A 23159-nucleotide genomic window follows, 5' to 3' on the forward strand; every position below is an offset into this window, starting at 1 on the left:
CAAATCAGATCATTTTATTGTCACATCACAGCAATGATAGATTAAAGTATTTGGAGCATATTCCAAAAATAATGCAGTGGTGTAGTGACAGATATCAGACTAGAATATGCACAATGCACAAGTAGACCGATAATCGGTTTGAACTGATATTTTTTGTTACTTTAGGCTATGGCATCATTTGTGCGTGCATTACTGTTACAACATTACTTTGAAAACAACTGTTTCTATAATAAAGCTCCTTATTTAATGCCTGAAAAAAATGACATAACTTTACATATATGTGATAACACTGTAAAAAAATGTATATGACATTTGTATATGACATATGACAACATATGTTTTTACATTGCTTTAACTCATCAAAATAAGTTAAGCAAATTTCACGTTTTTTATACAAGATTAAAACATTTTTTGTCAGTTTTATGTAATTTAAGTTGAAATGACTTAAACATTCAAGTTAATTGTAGCCTACTTAAAAATTTAGCAAATGCATACTTAATATTTAGCGAGTATAGCCTATATATTCTCTCAATAATCTTTTATTCTTGACGAGAAGCAAAAATAAAACGACATTTAATAAAGCAATATATTTTGCATATTGGTTATGGAAATGGCATAAATTAAGTGAGATTTTGCAGATGCGTGCGCCAGCTGAGATTGATAGAGAAGCGATTTTCAGTTTCGGAATTAATAAAAAGTTACAAAATAGTTATTTATTGCTTAGAAATAGAGGCGCGCGAAAATAATCGTTTGTCAGGAGGAAACACTTTAAATGTATATAGCATAATGCAAACACTGCCATGTGTCTGCTGGGAATATAGTGATGAAAAAGACACCGTCCAAATTACGCATGGGAGTGACTCTAAATTCAACTTCTGTCTCTTTCTAAAAACACACCACTTTCTCTAACTCTCCTATTCGTTTTCGTTCTGCAATGCAATCGTTTCTGATCTGTTAGTAAGTCGTAGAAAGATCCAAATTCAAGCCTATTCTAAGAAACAGATGACGTTATTTGACAGGGTGCCCAAAATCCTTAATGAGTAACTTAGCAAGAGGAGAAGGCAAATGCTGCCCCAGCTGTTTCCTGTTGAAAATGTCTCTGTAATGTAGATAAATGTGAGGGATTTTCTCTCCAAATCCGTCTCCCGTTCGCTAAATCTCACTTCTCCACAACGAGCCTGCGCAATGGAACAAAGTCGGAATATTGAGATGTGACATTGCCCGCATCTCATCCTCTTTCTCGCTTTTTAATGACTTCAAACAAGTTCATTTTTGCTGGGCTTTTGCTGGAGACCCATGGGGATGTCTAGCGGTCATTTCTTCCAGGGGCATTGGTGTCATGCCTTTAAGGTAACTTAACCTATTTCCTTTGAAAGCAAAAATAGGCAGCTTAGACTAACCATTATTGATTTCTCAGTGAAGCAATAGCCATTGATATAGATTGAATGATATTTTAAGACAATTTGCACTCAATTTGAAATTTGATAAATGGTCAATCTGCATCTTTACGCAATTTGCATTACATTAGGCATGTGCATGCAAAAGTAATTCACATTAAAGATCTGACAGCTGTATTATGGCAAACTTTTGAGACTTACGACAGATTGCGTGATGTGTATGGTGAGTCATATCATGATGCACCAGGGAGTACATTTGCGCAGTGCACAAGTCACCAACTTGTAGGCTATATCACGACCCTTAAAAGTTAATATTGCTGAGTTGACACGAATCAGGGCTTTGGCAGAAGGATTTGCAGCATAGCTACTTGTGCGTTGTGTGTTTGCGCATTATATTCTCTTTATTATGTAAAGTGCTTCCTCTTTGGGTTTGGCGGCTTTGCAGCTTTCCAGTTCCAATCTTTTATCCAAGCAACCCAAAAGTGCATGGTTTTCAAAAGCGCTCTTCTTTTACCGGACAACTGGGTCCAAGCAGCAGTATCCTATTGGCACGGGCGAGAACTAGGCACTTCAAAGCGCGCGCTGGAGCGCATTCGTGGAGAAGTGCCTCGAAATAACGCGCTCTGTTTTAGCGAGATTGTGTGCAGATAGAGGTAGGACAATTGACTTGTAAAGCCACCACAGAAACGGGGTTTTGATTGGGAGACACTATTCAGTTAAAGCCAAGAGCGCAAAAGTAGCTATAGATGTATTGACAGGTGCATTGAACAGTTCAACTTTATTTTGCATTGAATCGTTTTTTGTGTGTGTCATTCTTCTTATGAGCAATGAGTTGAAGTTGTTTTTAGTATCCTCAATATCCAGGCACATGTCTCTGCAGGTTATTTGATATGCAAAAGCAGATTTTAGAAACATGAATGATAGTAACATCTGTGCAGATGGATTGATGTATGTATGTATGTATGTATGTATGTATGGATAGATAGATAGATAGATAGATAGATAGATAGATAGATAGATAGATAGATAGATAGATAGATAGAGATAGATAGATAGATAGATAGATAGATAGATAGATAGATAGATAGATAGATAGATAGATAGATAGATAGATAGATAGATAGATAGATAGATAGATAGAATACGAGGAAAGAATAAATCAGTAAATAAAATAAATAAAATAAAAACAATAAATATATAAATAAAAGACCATTATCCTTAATTATGTTTCAGTGCATATATCTAATATATTTATGGTTCCTCTCTCTCTGTGATGCATGCAGTGTACCATGCGCTGTCTCTCGTGCACCCACACCCTCTCACTGGTGCTGTGCGTACTCGCGTTGACTCCCGCGACACTGGAGGCGGGGCCGGAGACGCTGTGCGGGGCGGAGCTTGTAGACACGCTGCAGTTTGTGTGTGGAGACAGGGGCTTTTATTTCAGTAAGTGCACATTTTATTTATTCATCAACTGCTCTTCTTTCTCTTCCTCTCTCTCTCTCTCTCTCTCTCTCTCTCTCTCTCTCTCTCTCTCTCTCTCTCTCTCTCTCTCTCTCTCTCTCTCTCTCTCTCTCTCTCTCTCTTTCTCTCTTTTCCTCTTTCTCCATGCATGCACTAATGCGCCACTCATAAATAAGAAAAGCATCAGTTTTCATGTCTTGCTGTCCAATTTCCCAAAATTTCTCCTTTGCTTTTTTTGTCTGTTACATTGGATAGAAAGTTAACAATAACCTACATGTCAATGCAAGTTTCTGGTCTGCACGATTAACCAGTGCCTGTTATTCTAAATATAAATGTGTATAAGCTTTCATCAAAATATATTTACATAATTACATTGCTCAACCTCTAAAATGACTTTCCTAATCGCCTGACATCACAAATGCCTCACTTTTCAAACATTCCCATTAACCAAATGCATTCTGGTATGTAACATCCATTTTTTTTATAGGGGAAACAAATTAATTATCCCTTTTCACTCTGAAATACATACAGTATGTCATTATGTATGTAATGTGATTGCTGCTTCACTTTGTAAGGTGAGCAGTTGCAATGCCAAGAGGCAGCTGAAAGAAATGCTCTGGCTGATGCTTGTGTATTACATTTAAAGAAGATCAGCCAGCTGCTTTGCCCCCAAAATGAGGTTGCTGGAATTTGGCAGACACGAGTAGGCAGGGCAAATGAATGTAGTGCACATCTTATTTCCAACTGAGTAGTGGACTACCCAAAGAAAACCATTTTGAATCCTAGACTTAAATCTCTTTTTTTCCACAACCCATGAGAGTTGCTGACTCTTGAGTTGTCCCAATCAGCAGAAGGCAGAGAGAGTTTTAGACCTTGATGGGACTTGCTGTTACACTTTGTTCATACACTTTATGGACTTTATCTTGAGCATGCAATTAATTCAAATTTAATCTGTATTATTTATTAGTCAATTTGTTTAACAGGATGATCTTTTTCGATTCCTAAGTGTGTTTAGTGCTATAGGATTAAAGGGATTTTCACACAGAAATTTGGATTGTCATTACTTAATGACTCACTCAAAACCCATTTTGATTTCTTTACTGTGGTGCACAAAATAAGACATTTAGCAGAAAGTGTAGCAGTCTACATCTCCATACATTGAAAGAGGATTGTGATTTTTTTGTCAAAAACAATTAGTTATTAACAGAAAATCTCATCTTCAGCCTAATCAAGATATGATACATGGGTGAACTTTCCTATAGCCATCATTTCAATGTTTATTCAAGGGTGAATCAACATCATGGTTCAATGTTGAATTACTGTGAATTTTGTTTAGATTTTGCAATTCAACTGAACATTGATATCACAACATTGTTTTAGTGTTAATTATATTCATTTTGTTAACCTTTTTACAACATTTAGCATCAAACATTCTTTCAACATTGAAAAAAATGCTACATAGATGAACAACTAACACTACTTCTACCACATTTCAATGTTGAAGGTCGGTCACATGCTGGCTGGTATTTTTTGCATCCCTTTAAACAACAAGAAATATGCAGAATAGCATGACGCAATGACTTTCATTTTTGAGTGAACTATCTTTTTAAGGCCAGGTTGCTTGAAAAAACTCAAACTGGATAACTATTTTGCAATGTCCACTCAGCAGCAGTAACTGGATCAGAAAATGTTTCTAATTTTAGACTATTCCTATTTTCTGAAAAATCAATTGCCCTGTCTATGACATTTGATTTCAGCTGCCCAAATGAGACCAGTTACATCACATTGTGCAGCTATGCTGTTTTAAAGTTTTCCACATAAATTGTTATCTGTTTGAATTACCCAATGAGATATTTACGATGTGCAAATGGCTCGAGAAAGTATGTGAGTCTCAGGCCACCGATGATGACGTATAAAGTGATTATTTTGACAAGTGGACAGAACCCACTGATTCTAAGGAGACACATTTTATTCACTTAAAGCGAAGCAAGATTAAACTTCAAGTTAGAGTTGACATTTTAAGTTTCCAGTCAACAACATTTGAGCTTTTAGTGGTCACAAAGGAGCTGGCTGGATCACTCATGGCTGTCAATGGACATGTGTTTGTTTTGTCAGTAGAGAGCCCAAAATAAATATGTTTATGCTAATCTGAACTTTCCGTGAAATTATTGCATCAGCGTGACAGATTCGGTGAAGAGCAAATAGACAGATTTTATACAGATCATTTGACTTTGACCAACCGGTATATATAAAACTTAAAGGAATTTCTTGTGTGCCCCAACAACCCCAACTTTTTAACACTAATTATACTGGATACATCATTAGTAATATAAGTAAAGTTACTTTTAAACAGACTGGCATCAAACACATGAACCCATAAACAAACTGGATTCATCTAAGGAGCAAGCAGCATTGTGTTCAGTGACAGTGTTCAGTGCGACCCATTTCACCAGTTCTCTTGTCACTGCCAGTGCAGGAACTCCACTCACATTTCAATACTTCAGATTTTATTATCTTGATAGAAAGGTGAAATACTACTCGTGGGATTTTTTTTATTATTGAAACCAAATGTGGTCTTTTGAAGACATCGAAAAGAGGAAGACACAGAAGCAGAAGAAGAAACTGACTGTCAGTTTTTCCAACTGTTGGCCTGACCTAGAAATCCTCGGTTGTCGTTGAAATGCCTCAGCAGCCGTCTCATCCCAGATTGTCTTCGGTTCTAAGGGGTTATTGGAGAGGAGCGGGACTCCGGAATGAGTGAGGCAGTGCTGGAACACAACATCCTGCTTTTACAGAGGGCACTTGGTGGCCAGACGTGTTTGTGCTGACATAAAGCTGCCCTTTCCCTCCATGGTCATTCAACTGTGTAGTCATCATTTGCAGCAAAGTACCTCTGACGTCTGCCAACAGCCTGAGCGTGTACCTCGTGATGCATTCCCATTCCCGAGACACCAACACACGGGGAACGTGGAAAGTTTTGGCTCAGTATACGCTGTAAAATCACAATTTGGCCAGGAGTGGGTGCAAGTCTCCTCTCACACATTTGCAAGAATCTCCAATGATCTGGCACCTCTGGATGACAGGGATATCTCTGCTGACGATTGCCTTATTCAAAATCGGGAAGTTCCTACATACGAATTATGACCTGTTGTGCATTCAAGTTAGACTGGGAAAACCTAGACAACTTCTGGCAAATTTAGATTTGCTCTGAAAGTTAGTCTGGCAAAGAGCTCATTCAAGCCCATTTCCAATCCGTCAAAATCGAGACACCAATCAGAAACGTTGGGGCGGGCTTTACACGATGACGACAGCGCTGGGATTTTGAAGCACATTTTGTTGCCTACATTACAGAGATGGATGCCGCCGTCGAACATCACTCGTTCGAATCAGCTATCGCGTCTGTTTTAAGCGATTTGAACGTTTCATTTTCGTTAAAAAACGAGCAAAGAACAACACTCAGAGATGTTTCTCCGCCGCTCTGCATACGTCATCTCCTTCATCGCTCTGATTGGTTTTAGGTCTATCCGCGACGTCCGTTGGACGCCCCTCTGGAAATGATTTCTCTATGACGCTTTGCCAGACCATAACTCAGTTACAACTGAGAATGGTCTGGTTTTAACCAGGCTACATTCAAGTGATTTTGGTTGGAGTAAAATACACATTCTGGACTATTTCATTGGAAGCTTTTAATGAAAATGGAAGAAAATAAAAAGATAAATAAACAGATGCTTTCATTTGTGTATTGTATCATTTTTGTGCTGCCATGGAGAATTATGGGAAATGTAGTTTGGTTGCACAAAAATGTGCTTAACCAGCTAAATGAGTAGCATTTCTGGACAGCTTGAATGTTATTCTTCGAGCACAAAATGCCCGTAAATTGTACTGCCAACACTCACAATTAAAACATATTATGATCAATATCAATGGATTTTTGGCCATAATTATTCAATTGACACTCAACTTAGAAAGTTTGGCCAATCACAACTGATGGTGTTAATCAGTGCCGGGCAATCACTGATTCACTGATATCACAAGTCACGTTATATGATTTGACTGATTTGTATGTTACATAGGAAGGGCGACAGCACACCTCTTAAAAGGAAAGAAACAGAATGCGGAATCAAGTTTACATAATCGTTGGAAACCAAAATCAAAAACTTTGCGTACAGGGATGACCGGCATTGGTGTTTATGTGCCCCCATCTTGCAAATATGATCATTCCAACATTATTAAGCATTGTTAATCAATCAATGATGAAAGATTGCAGGTGACCCCCACTCCGTAGCAAAGTTTGCAAAACAGAATTCTGTCACGAACGTCAGTGATAGGCCTACTTTTCAGTTTTGTTTGTCTGGTTTCATTATATTTGAAGCAGCTGGAGAGAAGAACACATCAACAGCACACAGTCAGGCTTGGCTCTTGTCCTAGAGCAGCACCGGATTATATGGGATTACAGGATGATCAGGATGCCCCCTGCCCCCTCCTGCCCCGTTGTTCTACTGGACATAAACACGTTGCAGAGGGCACTGTGTATTCTAGGGCCAGCACTTTTTGGGTGAGAAGAAGTTGTTGTTTTTTTAACCACAAAGCCTGATATTCAAGCTTTGGCTGTGTCTGATTTACAAGAGACACAAACAAATGACTTCTCACCAAAGCTAAGCGTCCATCAAGACTATACTTTACATGGGAGTTGGATTTCAGAGCCAAGATGATTTTAAATGCAACTTTCAGAAAAAAATAGCTTATAAATCTCTCGGTATGCTATATTATGACCAAATATTGGATTCAATCTCTTTTGTCAACTAGTTTTCTTTTAATTTGGTCAGGTTTTGTATTTATTTTTGGAACTGATTGATCGTAGGCTTCATTAATCTGAGCTCATGCACCCCAGTTTTTGTGTGAAAAAAGTTCTTGTGTGATAATTTTGTCAATATTCAATAAAAAATGAAGGAACACTGTTTGTCACACTAATGTGCTTTAATGTTTAACCAGGAAGTTTGTATTGAAATGCTTTTATCTTGTACAAAATGGCACAAATTCACACTTTTGAAGCTCCCGGTCAAAAATTACCAGCCTACAAAAAATTGCTTATCAATCTTTCATTACTCTATATTATCACCAAATATTGGATTCAACCTTGTTGTCAACTTGTTTTCTTTCAATTACGAACAGGTTTTGTATTTATTTTTTGAAACTGACTACATTGTAGGCCTCATTGATCTGAGCTTGAATTGGTCAAAAATGATGGGGGAATGGGAAATAGGAGAAACATCAAGTGTTCAGGAGCATGTTCATCATGTTTATGTTCACATGCACTACTGTACATGTGTACTTGCAAAGATAAAGGCCCTGGGCCTGTGCATGTGTGGATCCGCGCACATACACACGTGCTCATGTACACAAACAAACTATTTTGAGTATTATATAGGCTTTCTTTTTCACAGAGATCGTAAGATCATTGACGTTGATCAATTTAACTTTATCCTCAGAACAATGAGGCTCAGATCAATAAAGCCTGTGATCAATCAGTTTAAAAAATAAATACAAAACCTGTCCTAATTGAAAGAAAACAAGCTGACAACGATTGAATTTGATATTTGGTGATAATATAGCATAGCGAAAGGTTTATAAGCAATTTTTCTGTAGGCCAGTCATTTTTGACTAGGAACACCACAAGTAAATATCTATTTATCTAACATTTAAATAGATAACAACAACAATAATAGCCAGGCCTATATCAGCACAATACCCTGGTTAGAACATTTAACAGCATTTTGACATAAACAGTAAAACGTTACTTGGCAGTTGACAACCTTTAAACACCACAAACAGTTCATATTCAATCCTTAATGCCTGCAAGAGCTTACATCTCTTTGTATAGTAAACAGTGGCAAAAAGAGCCAGGAGGGAAAAAAAAATTGGAAGGAAACTACATCTTGCTATAAACTCTTTGTGGTGCCATTGATAAAGAGGTAGTTTCCAGGACTATAGCAGCTTTCATAGTCCCCAGTGAACAGTAAACTTCCTGACACTATGCAGGCAGCTTATGGCAGCAGCTCCAAGAACTCCCTGTTCTTCAATAACCATGGCATGGCTATAAAAGTCAGCTTCTTTCCAGCGGTGTTCCTCATTGGAATGTACACGTCCTGATGCGCCTGTTTAGTTGGAAGCAAAGGTGTCAACCCAAAAGTGTGGGAACACAAACGTTTGTGCTTTTGTAACACTGAAACAGATGGTACTGCATTGATCTTAATGATGGAGATATGCTTTGGTCTCACGGGTCTCTCACAATGATGTGAATGGGTTGATGGTTTTACTGGGGGAGGGGATGAAAGAGCCGATAGATAATCTATCCAACAATGCAGCAATCTTCAATAAATGCATGACCTAATCTGTGGACAATTTATATGGAAAATGAAAGACATACAAGACTTTTATCTGCTCGTCATGCTGATAAAAAGAACAAAACATGAAAACAGGTTTGCAGACCAGTGCTGGATCATGGCTGATCTAACAATAATACCTTATTTTAGGATTACAACTTTGACCTCTTAAAATTCAGCATTTCAAATCTCTGAAAACCTATTTAAACCGATTACACTGCATTGTAAGAGCTGCTTTTGTTTATTGCACCTGTTAGACCGCTACTCAATGGATTTCATGAAGGGTCATATGAGCTATTTTGAGGAAAACAGCAGATGTTAATTTTGGGAGGTTTTTCTTTAGAAAAGGATTAAAAAATGCATCCAGAAAACAATTTTACCGGCATGTGAAAACCTGATGTTTACAGCAAGATAATTCTTTTTGTGTGTGTTTTTTTATTTTTATTTTGTATGGCACATAGCTTACAAATAGAAATGAACCCTTGATCCTAAGAGGAAAATGGAATATTTAGTTCAAGATGTCAACGAGAACAAACGATGAGAGACTCTTACATTTTGTGTCTCTTACAAGCCTGGTGTTCAAAAATAATCTGGGCATTATTACAGGCACAAAACTCTGACAAAATAATGGTAAATAATAATAACATTTTTTTGATTATATAAATTTAAATCTAATTAAAAATCTAAAAAAGGCCATCAAGTGTCCAATTGAGTGTGCAGACGATAGCAGTGACAGTGTCCAACATAAAACTTAATTGTATTTGAATATAACAGCGCCCCCTATTCTCCCCAATATGTTCGGCACCCAAGAGTCATGCAGTCTGCAGGGATGCATGTTTGTCAGAATTAGAGCACCTCTCTTTCCAAAACAACACTGTCAGAGTCCAGCAAGTGCAAAGCAGAAGTTAATGCATTTTGTCAGCACTGGCAGCCCTGCAAGCCAAAAGCTATTAACTCTGAAAGGGAAAGGCATTTCCTTCTTGTAAATGCCATATTAAATTATTATTATTATTTCATTTGGTAACTGGGAAAAGCCTATCGGAGCTATATTGCCCTATGTAAGTGGTGACTTGTAAATGGAGAGTGGGATATTTTTTTTAAGGCCACCGTGATTTGGCGACACAGAAACACTAATTTAGTCAGGGGTCTGAGTGCTACCTTTAACATAAATCCATTGTTTGGGATCAGACAACCCAAATCCCGAATTCTACACGTTAAGTAGCCCAACCTCATCGTTAAACATAATGTCTAGGACATTTTATAATAGTGCATTGACCTCATTTGCAGCACACAAAATTTTATACCCATAAGGCAGTTTCATTTTTCATGTTCTTTCACATGGGTAATTATCACCTAGTTCAGCAGCGACATTAACAAGCACACCGGGGAAAGTTCATGGTTCATCCATGGTCTACTAGGAACATTGTTATTCTCATAAGTGGTGCTGAGCAGGAAATTTCTCTCCTTAGGTTGATTTGACCTCCACATGGGCCGAACCTGGCCTCCCAAACCAGTGGTGAGCTAGTTTAAGATATCAGGTTTTAAACTGCAAAACGTTATATTATAAACATTTGTGTCAGTGTGACCTCCATTTAACTAGGAGGCTTGCCAAGAAGGGTCCACTGCAAAGTGATACCCTGTAAATTTCACACTGAAGAAATTCATGTCATTAACGCGTCCATATATCTGAAGAATCGCAGCTACGGTCTGGCTGCATCACTAAGCTATTATAGCTCTCATGACCGGGCTCTTAGCCACAGGTTACAACAGAACGTTTTTGAGATTTAGCGTTTCGGAGCATGACCTTGCGGGCTGTAATTGTTCCTCATGAGCTGGTGCCACGCCAATATTAAAATGGATAAAGGGCTTGAACTTGATGTGAGGACAGGCTTTTATTTAACGTACCTTAGATAGGACAGAATTTAAACTCGCCATTAAGTGCAGATCCTCCCTCACAGCGAAGATTTACAGGAGGGCTTTCGCTTTTCGTATGTGTATCAGATGTTCTCGCCAATACAGAAGACTATTTCTTAATGTTATTCCTATGCATCCAACAGACAAACCAATAGGATATGGGCCTAGTTCGAGACGGTCGCAGAACCGCGGCATTGTGGACGAATGCTGCTTTCAGAGCTGCGAACTGCGGCGCCTTGAGATGTACTGTGCACCTGTGAAAACCGGAAAAACTCCACGATCCCTACGAGCGCAACGGCACACGGACATCACCAGGACAGCAAAGGTGTGCAGCCACGCTTGTGATGTCAATAGTGAACCTTTGCTAAGCTCCACCTCCTTGGTTATTGTCATTTGTACCATTATTGTACCATTGGTCAGCACCGTTTAGCGAAGGGGTCAAAAGAGCATTTGATACAATCGTACATTTCTGTAAAACCTTGGGACGGATAGTAACAATTTATGAATATATAATGCTGATGCAACATTAGTTGACTAATGTGGTTGATATTAGTTCATAACTGTACTGATTGTGTTACCTTGCAGAAACCTATATCTGGACATAGCCACTCTTCCTGTAAGGTAAGTCTTCCCTCAGTCTGAGAGCGAGCCGTAATTTACAGTGCTGCGTATGTGCATGAGAGGGCTTGAATTATAACAGCATTTAAGTTTAGTGCTTTTTTATTAAGCCTGTAAAATTCTGTCATAGACTCACCCTAATGCCTGCATGACTTTCCGATTTTTGTGGTAAACACGCTGCAAAAGATCTTTCGCAGTGTATTTGTCTTGCTTTCCAGTACAAATATCTAAACATTCTTAAAATCAAGGTATATTTACTTGAAAAGCAAAACAACATTTCAAGTCTTATGTTCTGAAAAACTGATCAAAATTAAGTGAGTTTTTTCTTAAAACAAGAAAAAATATCTGTCAATAGAGTAAGAAAATGATACTGGTTTCACCCAAATTTAGTTGTTTTTGATTTACCCAGATATTTGGCAGATATTTAGTTTTAAGCATAAATTCACTTAAATTAAATGTATATTGATTTAAGAATGTGTATATAATTGTACTGGAAAACAAGAGAAACACTAAGATTTTTTTTTCCAGTGCAAAAGACGAATTTTTGAGATCTAAAATTACACACTGACAGACAGACAGACATACATACACACACACACACCTCTGAATTACCATAAAGTGGTTCACAACTCATTATTTAAGCTATTCTTTGCTGAAAATCTTGACATCCGCCATGTAAATGAAATAGCAATGTTCAAACAAATTATTTTGAGTCACATCTTGAATTAAATCCATTCAAATCCAGTTTACAACATCAGTCTGAATGATTCTTTCTGCAAGACTGGTCCAGTACTTCAACTCATTAACTCAATGATCCAGTTGTAGATGTCCAGCTGTTACCAGCTCATGCAGAAAAGATCAGTGAATAATGACTTAAACTTAGCTATTCTACGGCTTCAGAAGACTAATATAGCACATAAGTTATATGGACCACTTTTATGATACTTTCACTTTCCTTATTTTTCACTCTCCCCATTTATTGCAATTGCACGGAACAGAGCAACCGACACATTCTACAAAATGTCTTCTTTTGTGGTCCACTCAAAAAAGAAAGTCATACGGTCTTGAAACGAGTGAGTAAATGATGACAGAAATTGTATTTTTTGGTGAGCTTTTTACGTCATCTCAGAACAGAGCGAATAATGGCAGTACATTGTGCTACGATACATACTAAGGAAAAAGCAGCTCTTCCCTCACCCCTGCTGCCCAAATGTGGGCCATCCTTTTAAGTGCTCTCAGTCGTCCTCTCTCGAAAAAGAAAACCATTAGCAAGTGAACTGCCTAAGTGGTTTTTGTGGTAGACCTGCATACGCTCTCCGCAGACATATTTCTGCACCCATACGTAATGCGCTGGAAGCTGAGTCTAAGGTCACCTTAGAAGTCTGCACGCTGAGTTCAGAGTCTGGACCCTCATGCCGGCCTTTCTCCTCCACTCCCTGCATGCGGTTTCATTCCCAGCTTAGCTTTCGTGAATTACACTTATTAATCTTGCTGCGGTGAAACCTTTGATGTCTTGCTTTGACAGTAGATTTCCTCGGCATTATGAAATAACACTACGTTCACCAAACAGCTGTGTTGTTACGGGCAGCGACAGCCGTTCTGCTCTCCTTGGTTCGGCTTTTTGCGTTACTTCTCATCATCTGAACCGACATTTACTGCCTTTCTCTTTCTTATTTTCAGGAGGTTCATCAGAAGAACTCAAGCCGAGGAAACACAGGGGGCAGAAACTATCGCATGTAGGACAGCGGGGGGAACGGCTATACAAGCGAAACTGTTGGACAGTGGAAAACGGGATGAAAGAAAGACTGGTCTTCCAGGGGCGTGCTCCACTGTAAAAAAAAAAAAAAAAAAAAAAATGATTTACTGAATATCTGATGATTTCCATGCACTGCACCATTCTATACTGGGGGAAAATACTAAATTAGCTGCTATAAAGAGTCAAATAATAACTGTTTATCCTCCTTGTGTGAACGGTTGCACATAATGGATGCCGAAAGCTTTTCAAAGTGGCAAAAAAATGTGTCAGAGCCCTATAAATTGGCCCTACTCTAGTTCGCAGCACCTATTAAATGTTCATATTCCACTGAATTCTGATGGATGGCCACTGGAACAGAAGTAATAGGTGACTATTGATGCCCCACACACATTAAGTTACTTATAATTCTTATCACAATCTGGATCTAGTGGAAGAAAGCTGTAATATTTTTTATCTCAAAAACATTTTTTTGCAGGCAAACGTGTTGCCTTTATGAGAAATGTTAGAAGCTCCGCTGCCAAGAGAGGGGTTCGCAATGAGATCACGTGTTGACAAGAAAGGCTGTCTAGACAGTTTATACCAGATGAAACCCTTGCAAATCTGAACTACGGCTGCACAGAAAGATGACGTTTAAAATACAAATCACTCTTTTCTTATTTGACTCATTGTGCAAGACCAGATCAAGAGGGATTATACAAAAGCCTTATGCAGATGTGCTGAGGTGCTCTAGAGAACACATTTAGGAATGATAGAACATGACCTACATCCTGCAAAACACCTTGTGTGTGTTTTTTTTAAATTGTGTGTGAGGGATCTTTGCTTCTTTTTAAAAAAATAAGTTTAACTGCATGGTTTACCTTCATTAGAAAATGGGAGGTGAAAGCCATTCACTCGAACAGTTATCCGCATGCATTTACACCAGTGTATCAGCACTCACAGGAAAGACAGAGGGAAGACAACAGAAACATAAAAATTACTAGCAATTGTAAGGTATGAACATCAATAAGAACATAATATGTTTAAGCAACTACTTTTCATCAAACAGGAAGTTGCAGGTTTGCATCTTTATAGTGAAAGACTGGTGGCATGAGCCGGACTGCAACTCATAGCTGTATTAAAGGGATATTTCACCCAAAAAGTTAAATTATGTAATTCTTTATACTCATTTTACATTACCCTCTCATGGGTTAGCTTCCAATATAATATTTAGGAAAATGCAACTTTTCTAGCATAATTTAGCAACTTAATGGCCCACAATGTGACCATTTCTCATTAAAAAAAATCTGAAGCGGAAATGGGAATCTATATAGGTAACATTTTTTCAACGACTTGCATTTCACACCTAAAAAATACAGGAATTGTGTTTTATCATGTTAATTTTGTCCATTTTGGAGCTTTATAAAGTGCAACAGTTGGGTTCAAGAAGTAAAAGCCTTACTGTGAGCTATGAGGCTGTTAATCGATAGAATTAGCTTCTGTTAAAGCCATCAGCCCGCATTATTTCAGCTTAGTTTGAAAATAATCATGTTTAACAGTGGTATTTGTGTTGAAAAACTACATTTCCCACGACGCTGTACAAAAAAAAATTTCCACCAATCAGAGAGGTCAGAATAAGCATAAAGTGCCAAAAGATCTCTTTAGCCTCGCCCACTCCCACGAAGCACTGCGAATGACATAATCGAGTCTCCCTACACTCTCAAAATATTTGAATATATAAATGCATATTTTGCAATAAACTTAAAATATATTGTATATGAATTTCTAAATTAATTCGATTATGCTGTTCGCAGTGCTTCAGGGATTGTAGTTCTTTCCCTCAATAAATCCATTAAGTACACAAAGGCCGATTTTCAAATACTTTTTTGCTTCAAATCTAAGTTTGTAGTGTTATAATTTACCTCGTAGCTGGTTGGCTTGGTTAATGACTTATAACGCTTTAACAAAGACTTTTTTGAAATCCCTATGGGAGAAATGATTGGAAAAAATACTTCCGGAACCAACGCCGCTGAAAAAGTGAACAGGCGCTGTTACACTCCATAGACAGGGTCACTCTCATTATACAGCAAAAATCGTTTTTCAGTAAATAGTCAGAATTTGGGTTTTTGGGTGAACTATCCCTCTACACACCACTTTAAATGGCTGTCAGAGGGGGTCGCGGGGTGTTTTCACAGTCCCTCTGCATGGTGTTTTCCTCTTTTCTGAACCCATCGGATCATGTCAACCCACACCGTTTACTCTGTATCTATATTCAACCTATATTAACCTTTGCATTCTCTAACCATAATCGTATGTGATGGCATCATATAGCGGAACCATATAAAAGATCAACCCACTGTATAATGGTGCTATTTTGTAGTTTGTTACTTGCAGGGGTTGGCTGAAAACATAGGTGACGGCTTGAGAAGCTCAATGTCGGAAGTCTTCCCTTTTGCACAGCCTTGTGGCCACCATTGTAATAATATTCTTTTATTTTTAAGCTATTTCAATAAGGTAACAATGTAAGCGAGAGAAAGTATTTTTGTGAGCGCTGTGAATGCATGGAAAAAAGAAAAATGTGGCCCGAGATGGTTAATTGCTGTTTTTGTTTTTTAAAATTATTCATATTTTTGAAACAATGTCCCTATGCCAAATAACTTGACAGAGTACTGTGAACTGCAAATCTCCAACATTACCAAGATTTTGACCATCACAATGTAGCTTTTCATGCGCACTACACTCATTTTGACATCCTGGCACTGATTCTACAACTTAAGTATTTGTAACTGGCAAAGAAATGGGGCAAAACTGTCTTCAGTGTAATACAGAGACGAGAAAGACTCTCTCCCCTTGAGTAATAATAGAGTTAAAGTACAGTTCAACCAGCTAGCAACAGTGTAATTTGGCTAACACTGTACGAGCCCATTCAGGACCGTTGGTTTTCTTTTCACCTGCCTGTGTTTTTACTTATCGATATGCCTAAGGAGGTTTAATAGGAAAATTGCACCAAAATTATTTCAATTACACCAGTGCAATGAAGAAAGGTTATGGTTTAAATAACAGCACATTAGCCATCTGAAGATAAATCATCTAGTGTAGACAAGATGGATGCCATGTTCAAAAAGGCAACTATCTATTTTTTGACAACCTAAATTTGTGTCTTAAAGTGTTTGTACTTTTGAACTCGGCGGTTTTTAAAAGTGTTTTAAAAGTGTGCATATCTTCTCAATCAGCATTAAGAAACAATAGAACAATGTAGAATCATATGCAATAGCCACCCAGAATATCGATGTAATGTGCACAAGTTATCTGATTGTAAAAGACCTCCGGCAAAAGGTCCTCACAAAATACCAAAGACTTTGGTTTGTTGGTTATAGCTTTGTAGCTAATATCATGGGTAGCACTGAAGAAACTTCTTGAATCTTTAATTAGACACATTAAGGAACATATTGTTAAATATCATGCTTATTTTGAAGTGGTTCTGTTTCCTCATAAATTAAACGGAGGATTTAAGACTGCTGCGGCGATTTGCGCCACTTTGCTTGTGTTTGATAGTTTTCATCAGAACATGTCTACATAAATCCAGAGACAGAAACTGTATTGAATGACAAATATTAGAGGATTCTGGGCATTGATCATTAAAGCTTTTTTTTTTTCATTACTGGTGCTCAATTGCTTTCTGTATAAAATATGAAAATACTGACAGATTGTTCACCATTCCTGCTGAATAAACCACTTGTCAATACTGAAGTCTCAGAGTGATTATAAATGACAGAAACTATACATTTGCATTTCCTTATGAAACAGGAAGTCTGGGCTGGACTTGAATGGTCAATACATGTTAGTTACATAACAGCCACAAATGAAGATTTGCTGCTTGCTGGCCAGTTTCAGGGTGGATGGGCTTTTCCTTCTAGAGAGCATTTGATTGGACAAAAAGTCTGTTAGAGCAGGATGAGTCATCAATTTTTTAGTTCGTTTTCCCAGAAGAGAAAAACTTTTCAAAGCTAACACAAATGAAGCTCCAAAAATGTAGATTTCAAAAAGTTTTTCAAGCAGAGAAAGCAATGTTCTTGCCCCTTGCAAAGCACCTTGGATTCTAAAAAGTGATAAAGGTGTAACATTTGCCAAATAGAACATTAATGCCCTAAAACTGCACATTAGCCGCATGACAAAGTGATACTTCCTAAAATATGAAGTTCCGCCAAGACAAACAAATCAGGCAGTGGCTGTACTGACAAGACGGCTGCACATTCAGCTCTTTCTAGGAGGTACTCCGTGACGGGACAAAGCTTCTTGGTTGCTGTCAGCACTTTTTAATGGATATATAGTGGAACAATCAAGCCTTTTAATAAATAAATTGGCCACCTGGCTTATGTACAGCAGACATAATTTGAAATGTGGAGCAGGCGGCTGGCAGGCGTTGTCTCAATGTTATTTTGAATCTTTATTTCATCCATTTTTCCTTGTAATACCAAATCAATTCTTATGCCCAATTAGACAAATTACAGTCTGCAAATAGTTCTGGATTCTCTGCAAAACCAGAGAAACCATTGAATAACCTTTCTAGAATTGTAATAGATTATCCAAACCTGACTTGGTCTACGCTACCTCCAACTTGGTCTGCACAAAAAATACATTACAAACATCTGCTAATTGAATGTAATTTTACACTTTTGTTAAAGGGAACGTTATGCCGTTTCAAACCCGACAGAATGTTCGCACTACTCTTTTCAATATGGTGAAGCTAAATGGTGACCAGATCTCCACAATGTCATAAAAAGTGCCATAAAAGTACAATAAAAGAAGTCAACAAATTATGTATCTGCTATATTTCTCACTCTTTTTTTTAAAGCAATACAATAGGATTGTGCAAAAAAGTCAGCCAAGAACATAAACAATCAGTAGATACTGCACGTCCAAACCACACTCCATGAAAACACTTTGAATCCTATTAAATCTTGCAACGTTCCAATGACATTCTTGTCTATTATGACAACAGCAATGTACACTTCTCACACGTACAACATGCCAGTACCCTATGCCATCCAGCAATGGTAACCAAAGACAGCTGTTTGAAGGCAGCAGCTTCCCATCTGCTGGTCAAGTTCAGAGGGATTCTAGCTAAAAAGCAAGCTTGTGTATTTCCCCCAGACCAGGCCTACTGTAGCTCTCAGAGTGCCGAGTGCATCTAAGGACACGGTTCCTGGACCTAACCCTGAAACTGAAGCTTCGAGCTCATTCAACTTACATGTGCTATTGTCTTTTCAATGACCTTGTGGTCTAATTCAGTTCTTTCTCTCATTCCCAAACTTCCCCACAGTAGTTTGAAGAAATAGAATTAATGTAGGGCTGAAAAGGCTTTTTTGTTTCACTGCTAGTGGATACAAGGCATCAGTTAGCCTGCTGGAATGGCTGGTGCATGAAGATTTGCAAAAATAAGTTATTAATTTAAGTATTTTTAAGGGAGCAGCATCTATTTAAACAGTCTTGACAGTTTTCCCCCTCTTTTTTTTTTGGTTGGTGGCGGCAGGTGCACTGCAACATCTGTCGGCTGCACTGCAACATCTGGCAGCTTTGCAATATGGGCTTGAACAGCCATTGATGAAATGCATTCATTCCAAACACCATGTGTTCAGAAAAAATAATCAGATTCAGGTGTGTACTAGAACTTGACTGCTTTGTGTTGTTTTGATTACTAGACAAATACATAAGTGACAGAATGCCAGTTCCACAATTCAGCACAAGCTGTAACACTTTCTAACAAACGCAGCTTTGCAGGTGATGAAAGGAAGATGAATACAAGGAAAACAGACGTTCTGTTGTGCTATCGAATGTCATACAGCATAACTTGCCCTGGTAAAACACACTACAATGCATAAATGGCGGTGGTCTATTGAAGTCCAGAAATAACAGAAATTCTCCCATATTCGTCCATGGCGTCTCTTCCTGTATGTTTATTTGCAGTACATAACACATATCCTGGCATTTAAAAAGACAACATAACATTAAAATCCACCCAATTTACTTTCTTAATACCAGTGTTGTTATTGCTAACTAAAACTAAAAGTGTTTTCGTTAAGTGAAATAAAGCTGTTTAAACATTTTTTCAGTGGGCAATATTTTACTAAAACCATTAAAACTTTAAGGGGTCATATAATGGTACATGCACTTTTTCAAGTTGATTGTACTGAAATGTGTGTTGGCAGTGCCTGGACACAACCATCATATAATGATAAAAATCTATGCAGTGTTTTTGTTTTAATCTCCTTATATGTTTTTCCCTGCCTCAAATCGAGCCGTTCGACCGTGTGACGTCACACGGTCGGACGCCCCTCCCACGATTGTTGATTGACAGCACCGTTTTAACACATCCTCGCCCTGAGCGAGCTGTCATCATAGTCCATCATTGTTGATACACTGGAGCAGAATGGCGTCTAAGCGATTGTGGTGTTCTGTTCTTGGGTGTAATAACGAACACAGCAGTCATTTTGATGTTCCTAAATCCGAACCGCTGAAGACACAGTGGCTGAGTTTTGTTTTCAGAGGGAATATTCCCCACGACCAACGTCAATGCTTTCATGTTTGCGCGATTCGCGAATCTTTTCTCACCAGACTGCTTTATAAACGAGGGTCAGTATAAAGCTGGTTTTGCTAAGAAGCTGCTCCTGAAAAAAGAATCGGTACCAACTATTCATATTCCTTCTGCACCTCCAGAAGAAGTGAGTGTAACATTTTATTAACCTTTATAATAATCTTTGAAAATCGCTTGCACGCTTCACGATGAATGCGGCAAAGGTTTACACTCAGGGTACATTAAGGCATGTTTTGTACGATGTTCTCAATATAATTCATAATCCCACGTTTATAATGAACAACGCGTTATGGTTATCGTGTTATTACAAACTGAGTACGTATACATCAGTAAACACATAGCGTTCGTACATCTCATTAAGTTACTCTAACGTTACCCTGCCAGTACATACAAAGATCAAAGTGACATTACGTTAACCAACCATTCAGAAACGTCCTGTTCGAGCCTTAATTGTCGAACTTCTTCTGGCCGTCATCTTGTTCCGGGTGCGACTCCGGTTCAAATTGATACGGTTGCACAGATGTGTCCTCAGAAACTCCCGCTGCCATTCTTTCTCCAAAATATAGCCTCAACTGTTGTCAAGGCAACACTCCACGTGCATTGTATCAAAACCATGGTCAAAACGCCCGCAGAACAGAGGGGCGGAGTGAGCGAAGCTCATTATCATTTAAAGGCATATGCACTGAAACGGCGTGCTGAAAACAGAGCTGGTTTTGACCAGGTAAAATTAGTATTTTCTTACAATAATGAGAATTTTGAACTAAAGTATATTACAAACTTTTCATTTAGACCCTAAAGAATCAAATTAACTTGTATGAAAATGGCATTATATGACCCCTTTAAATAAAAATAAAATAAATCTGAATAGAAAATGTAAAGAAAAACTGATAAAAATGACAAAAATCACAAAATTACTCAAATTAAAATGAAAGCAAAGTCTAAAATTACTAATTCAAATTTGAATAAATGCTATGATAGTACATAAATAATACTAAAATAACAAATAAATACAAACTTTCTCTGCCTTTGAAATTACTTTTACACTGACCAAACAAGTGGATCATAAAAAAACCTCCAAAGGTCTAAGAATCACAATTCCGTTTGGTTCCACTTGTGGCCCAAAATGACACTTCTAACCCACTTTTCACAGCTCACTGTGCACAATCCAATCCTGATGTATAAAATTAAGTCCCACCTTACATTGTTTCATGCTGCATGTGTTGCATCACTAAATTTAAAAGCATTGCAAAAGCCATTTCATATTAGAGTATTACTGTAATGCCACAGAATAAAGTCCACCGATAATCAAAACCAAACTCTTCATAGGTCTCCAGTCATCATAACACTTCACGTATACACAAGGTAGCAGGCGACATCCACACCCCTACACACTCCCTTTCACCCTCTACCTCTAGATCGCTCCCTCCGTCAGCAGTGGAAATTCACTGGGAGCTGATTGTGGCAAGAGAGTGTTGGCTCAGCTGCGAGCTTTAAGAACCCATGATGTCAGACACATATTTTCCTTGGAGAGTTTCTCATCAGCTGCATTGTTCCTGGAAACCATGGTTTGTTCTCTGGGCAACAAAGAAGCCAACCCCATCTCGGTCCACCATGGTCCCGCTTGAGCCCCCATTGGCCCCTCCAGTCCTGAACCCATCATTTACTACACCACCAAACAACAGACGAGTAAAGAAAATAATCTGGTAACACGATCAATGGGGAGAGTATCTTGGAATCGTGACCGTAAATTCTCCTGGTTTCCCAAAGGGTGATCAAAAGCCGCTTTTTAACGTCTTCGGAAAATGAAAATGTATGGTTTGTGAAGACGTGAGTAACAAAATAGGACAGAGTAACATGCCCGGTCTTTTTGGCATCCGTTGGGAAATATGGTAATGATATTGGTGATGTCATCAAGTCAAGTGTCCCTGTTGACCACAAGACGCATTTGACCACTTTACAGCAGTGCCCCCTGATATGAGAAGCAAAGGAACTAAATGTTCCCATGAGATGCTCCCTGACAAAGTGCTTGGTTCATCGGCCCCACTGCTTAAATCTTTCAGTCCATTTCCGCAGTTCTTTTTTTGTTGCATTATTTAAACTCATCACACAGCTCCAGTTCTCTTGAAGAATTAATGCTTTTCCTCAAAAGAGAAGCATCCACATGTGATTTTTAATTCAAACCGGCAATGAGTGGAATATCTTTGAGTCAGCGGCCATAATTGTACGTAACTTTATCCCACATGAAAAAAAAAAAAATAAATAAATAAAAACCTGTCATTCAGACCACTCTCTCTTTTCCATTACTGGGTATTTCGGCTGCCAATTCTGGAGTGGATACCTGATCCATCAATGGCAAAGACCATGAGGTGAGAGATGGGGCGAGATGGGGCCGTGGCGAAATCCAGGGCCAAAAGTGTGATTCTGTGTAACAGGAAAAAATAGCCAAAATTCTGATGTCATTATATATCTTGTGTCACCTCTGGTAATTCCCATGCAAAATATTCAGAGGACACAAATGGATTTCCATTAGAGTGGAACACTTAAATTACAGGATGTTCAAGTCTCCAGTTTTGCAGCAAAAGGATAGATTTGCAAAGAAGCAAATCAAAAGTCACAGTCAGTCTTACTCCTAGAGTACATACTACAAAATGCAGAGAGCTTTTGCAGTAGTACAAAATTGGATAGCGGACATAATACTTTTAGAAAGCTGACATGTCCCGCAGTTTGATGTGCTAAATGCCATTTAAAACTATTTTAAACTATTAAACTAGGGATTGAGGAACCAGTCACAGCACCTAAAATATACATTTTAACCTAAAATCTTCTTGTTGATGTTGAAATAATTACACTGCAATGTTCGATCAATTACTGAAAATAAAATTTAAATGCTCAATGAAAATTAAAGTGATAATGTATAATTCACAACTTTTGCCAACATGAATCATGACTGAATCGCTCTACATAATGTATTTAATAGAGATTACCTCTAACTTAACTGTAGCTAACATTTCAGTTACGCTGAGGTCGAAGGTTCAAAAACCTGGCAAAAAAATTAAGCT

At 38.1% G+C, this 23159-nt stretch overlaps 1 protein-coding gene across 1 annotated transcript; it reads left to right on the forward strand.

Annotated features, from left to right (window-relative positions):
* Nucleotides 1-1023: 1023 nt before the first annotated feature.
* Nucleotides 1024-13952, forward strand: igf1 (insulin-like growth factor 1). Its single transcript, XM_056237351.1, has 5 exons — nt 1024-1350; nt 2681-2840; nt 11299-11480; nt 11741-11776; nt 13454-13952. Exons 1-5 carry the CDS (start codon nt 1297-1299, stop codon nt 13511-13513), a joined length of 492 nt encoding a protein of 163 aa, XP_056093326.1. The 5' UTR covers nt 1024-1296; the 3' UTR covers nt 13514-13952.
* Nucleotides 13953-23159: the final 9207 nt, after the last annotated feature.

This window comes from Rhinichthys klamathensis, unplaced genomic scaffold (genome assembly GCF_029890125.1).
Source record: "Rhinichthys klamathensis goyatoka isolate OS25496 unplaced genomic scaffold, OSU_Roscu_1.1 h1tg000485l_1, whole genome shotgun sequence".
In the NCBI taxonomy this organism is placed as follows: domain Eukaryota; kingdom Metazoa; phylum Chordata; class Actinopteri; order Cypriniformes; family Leuciscidae; genus Rhinichthys; species Rhinichthys klamathensis.

Coding starts and splice junctions, on each gene's coding strand:
- igf1 (XM_056237351.1), top strand. CDS start 1,297: ATGGGGATGTCTAGCGGTCATTTCTTCCAGGGGCATTGGTGTCATGCC. Junction 2,841..11,298: donor AGACAGGGGCTTTTATTTCA/GTAAGTGCACAT, acceptor TGCATCCAACAG/ACAAACCAATAGGATATGGG. Junction 11,777..13,453: donor ATAGCCACTCTTCCTGTAAG/GTAAGTCTTCCC, acceptor TCTTATTTTCAG/GAGGTTCATCAGAAGAACTC.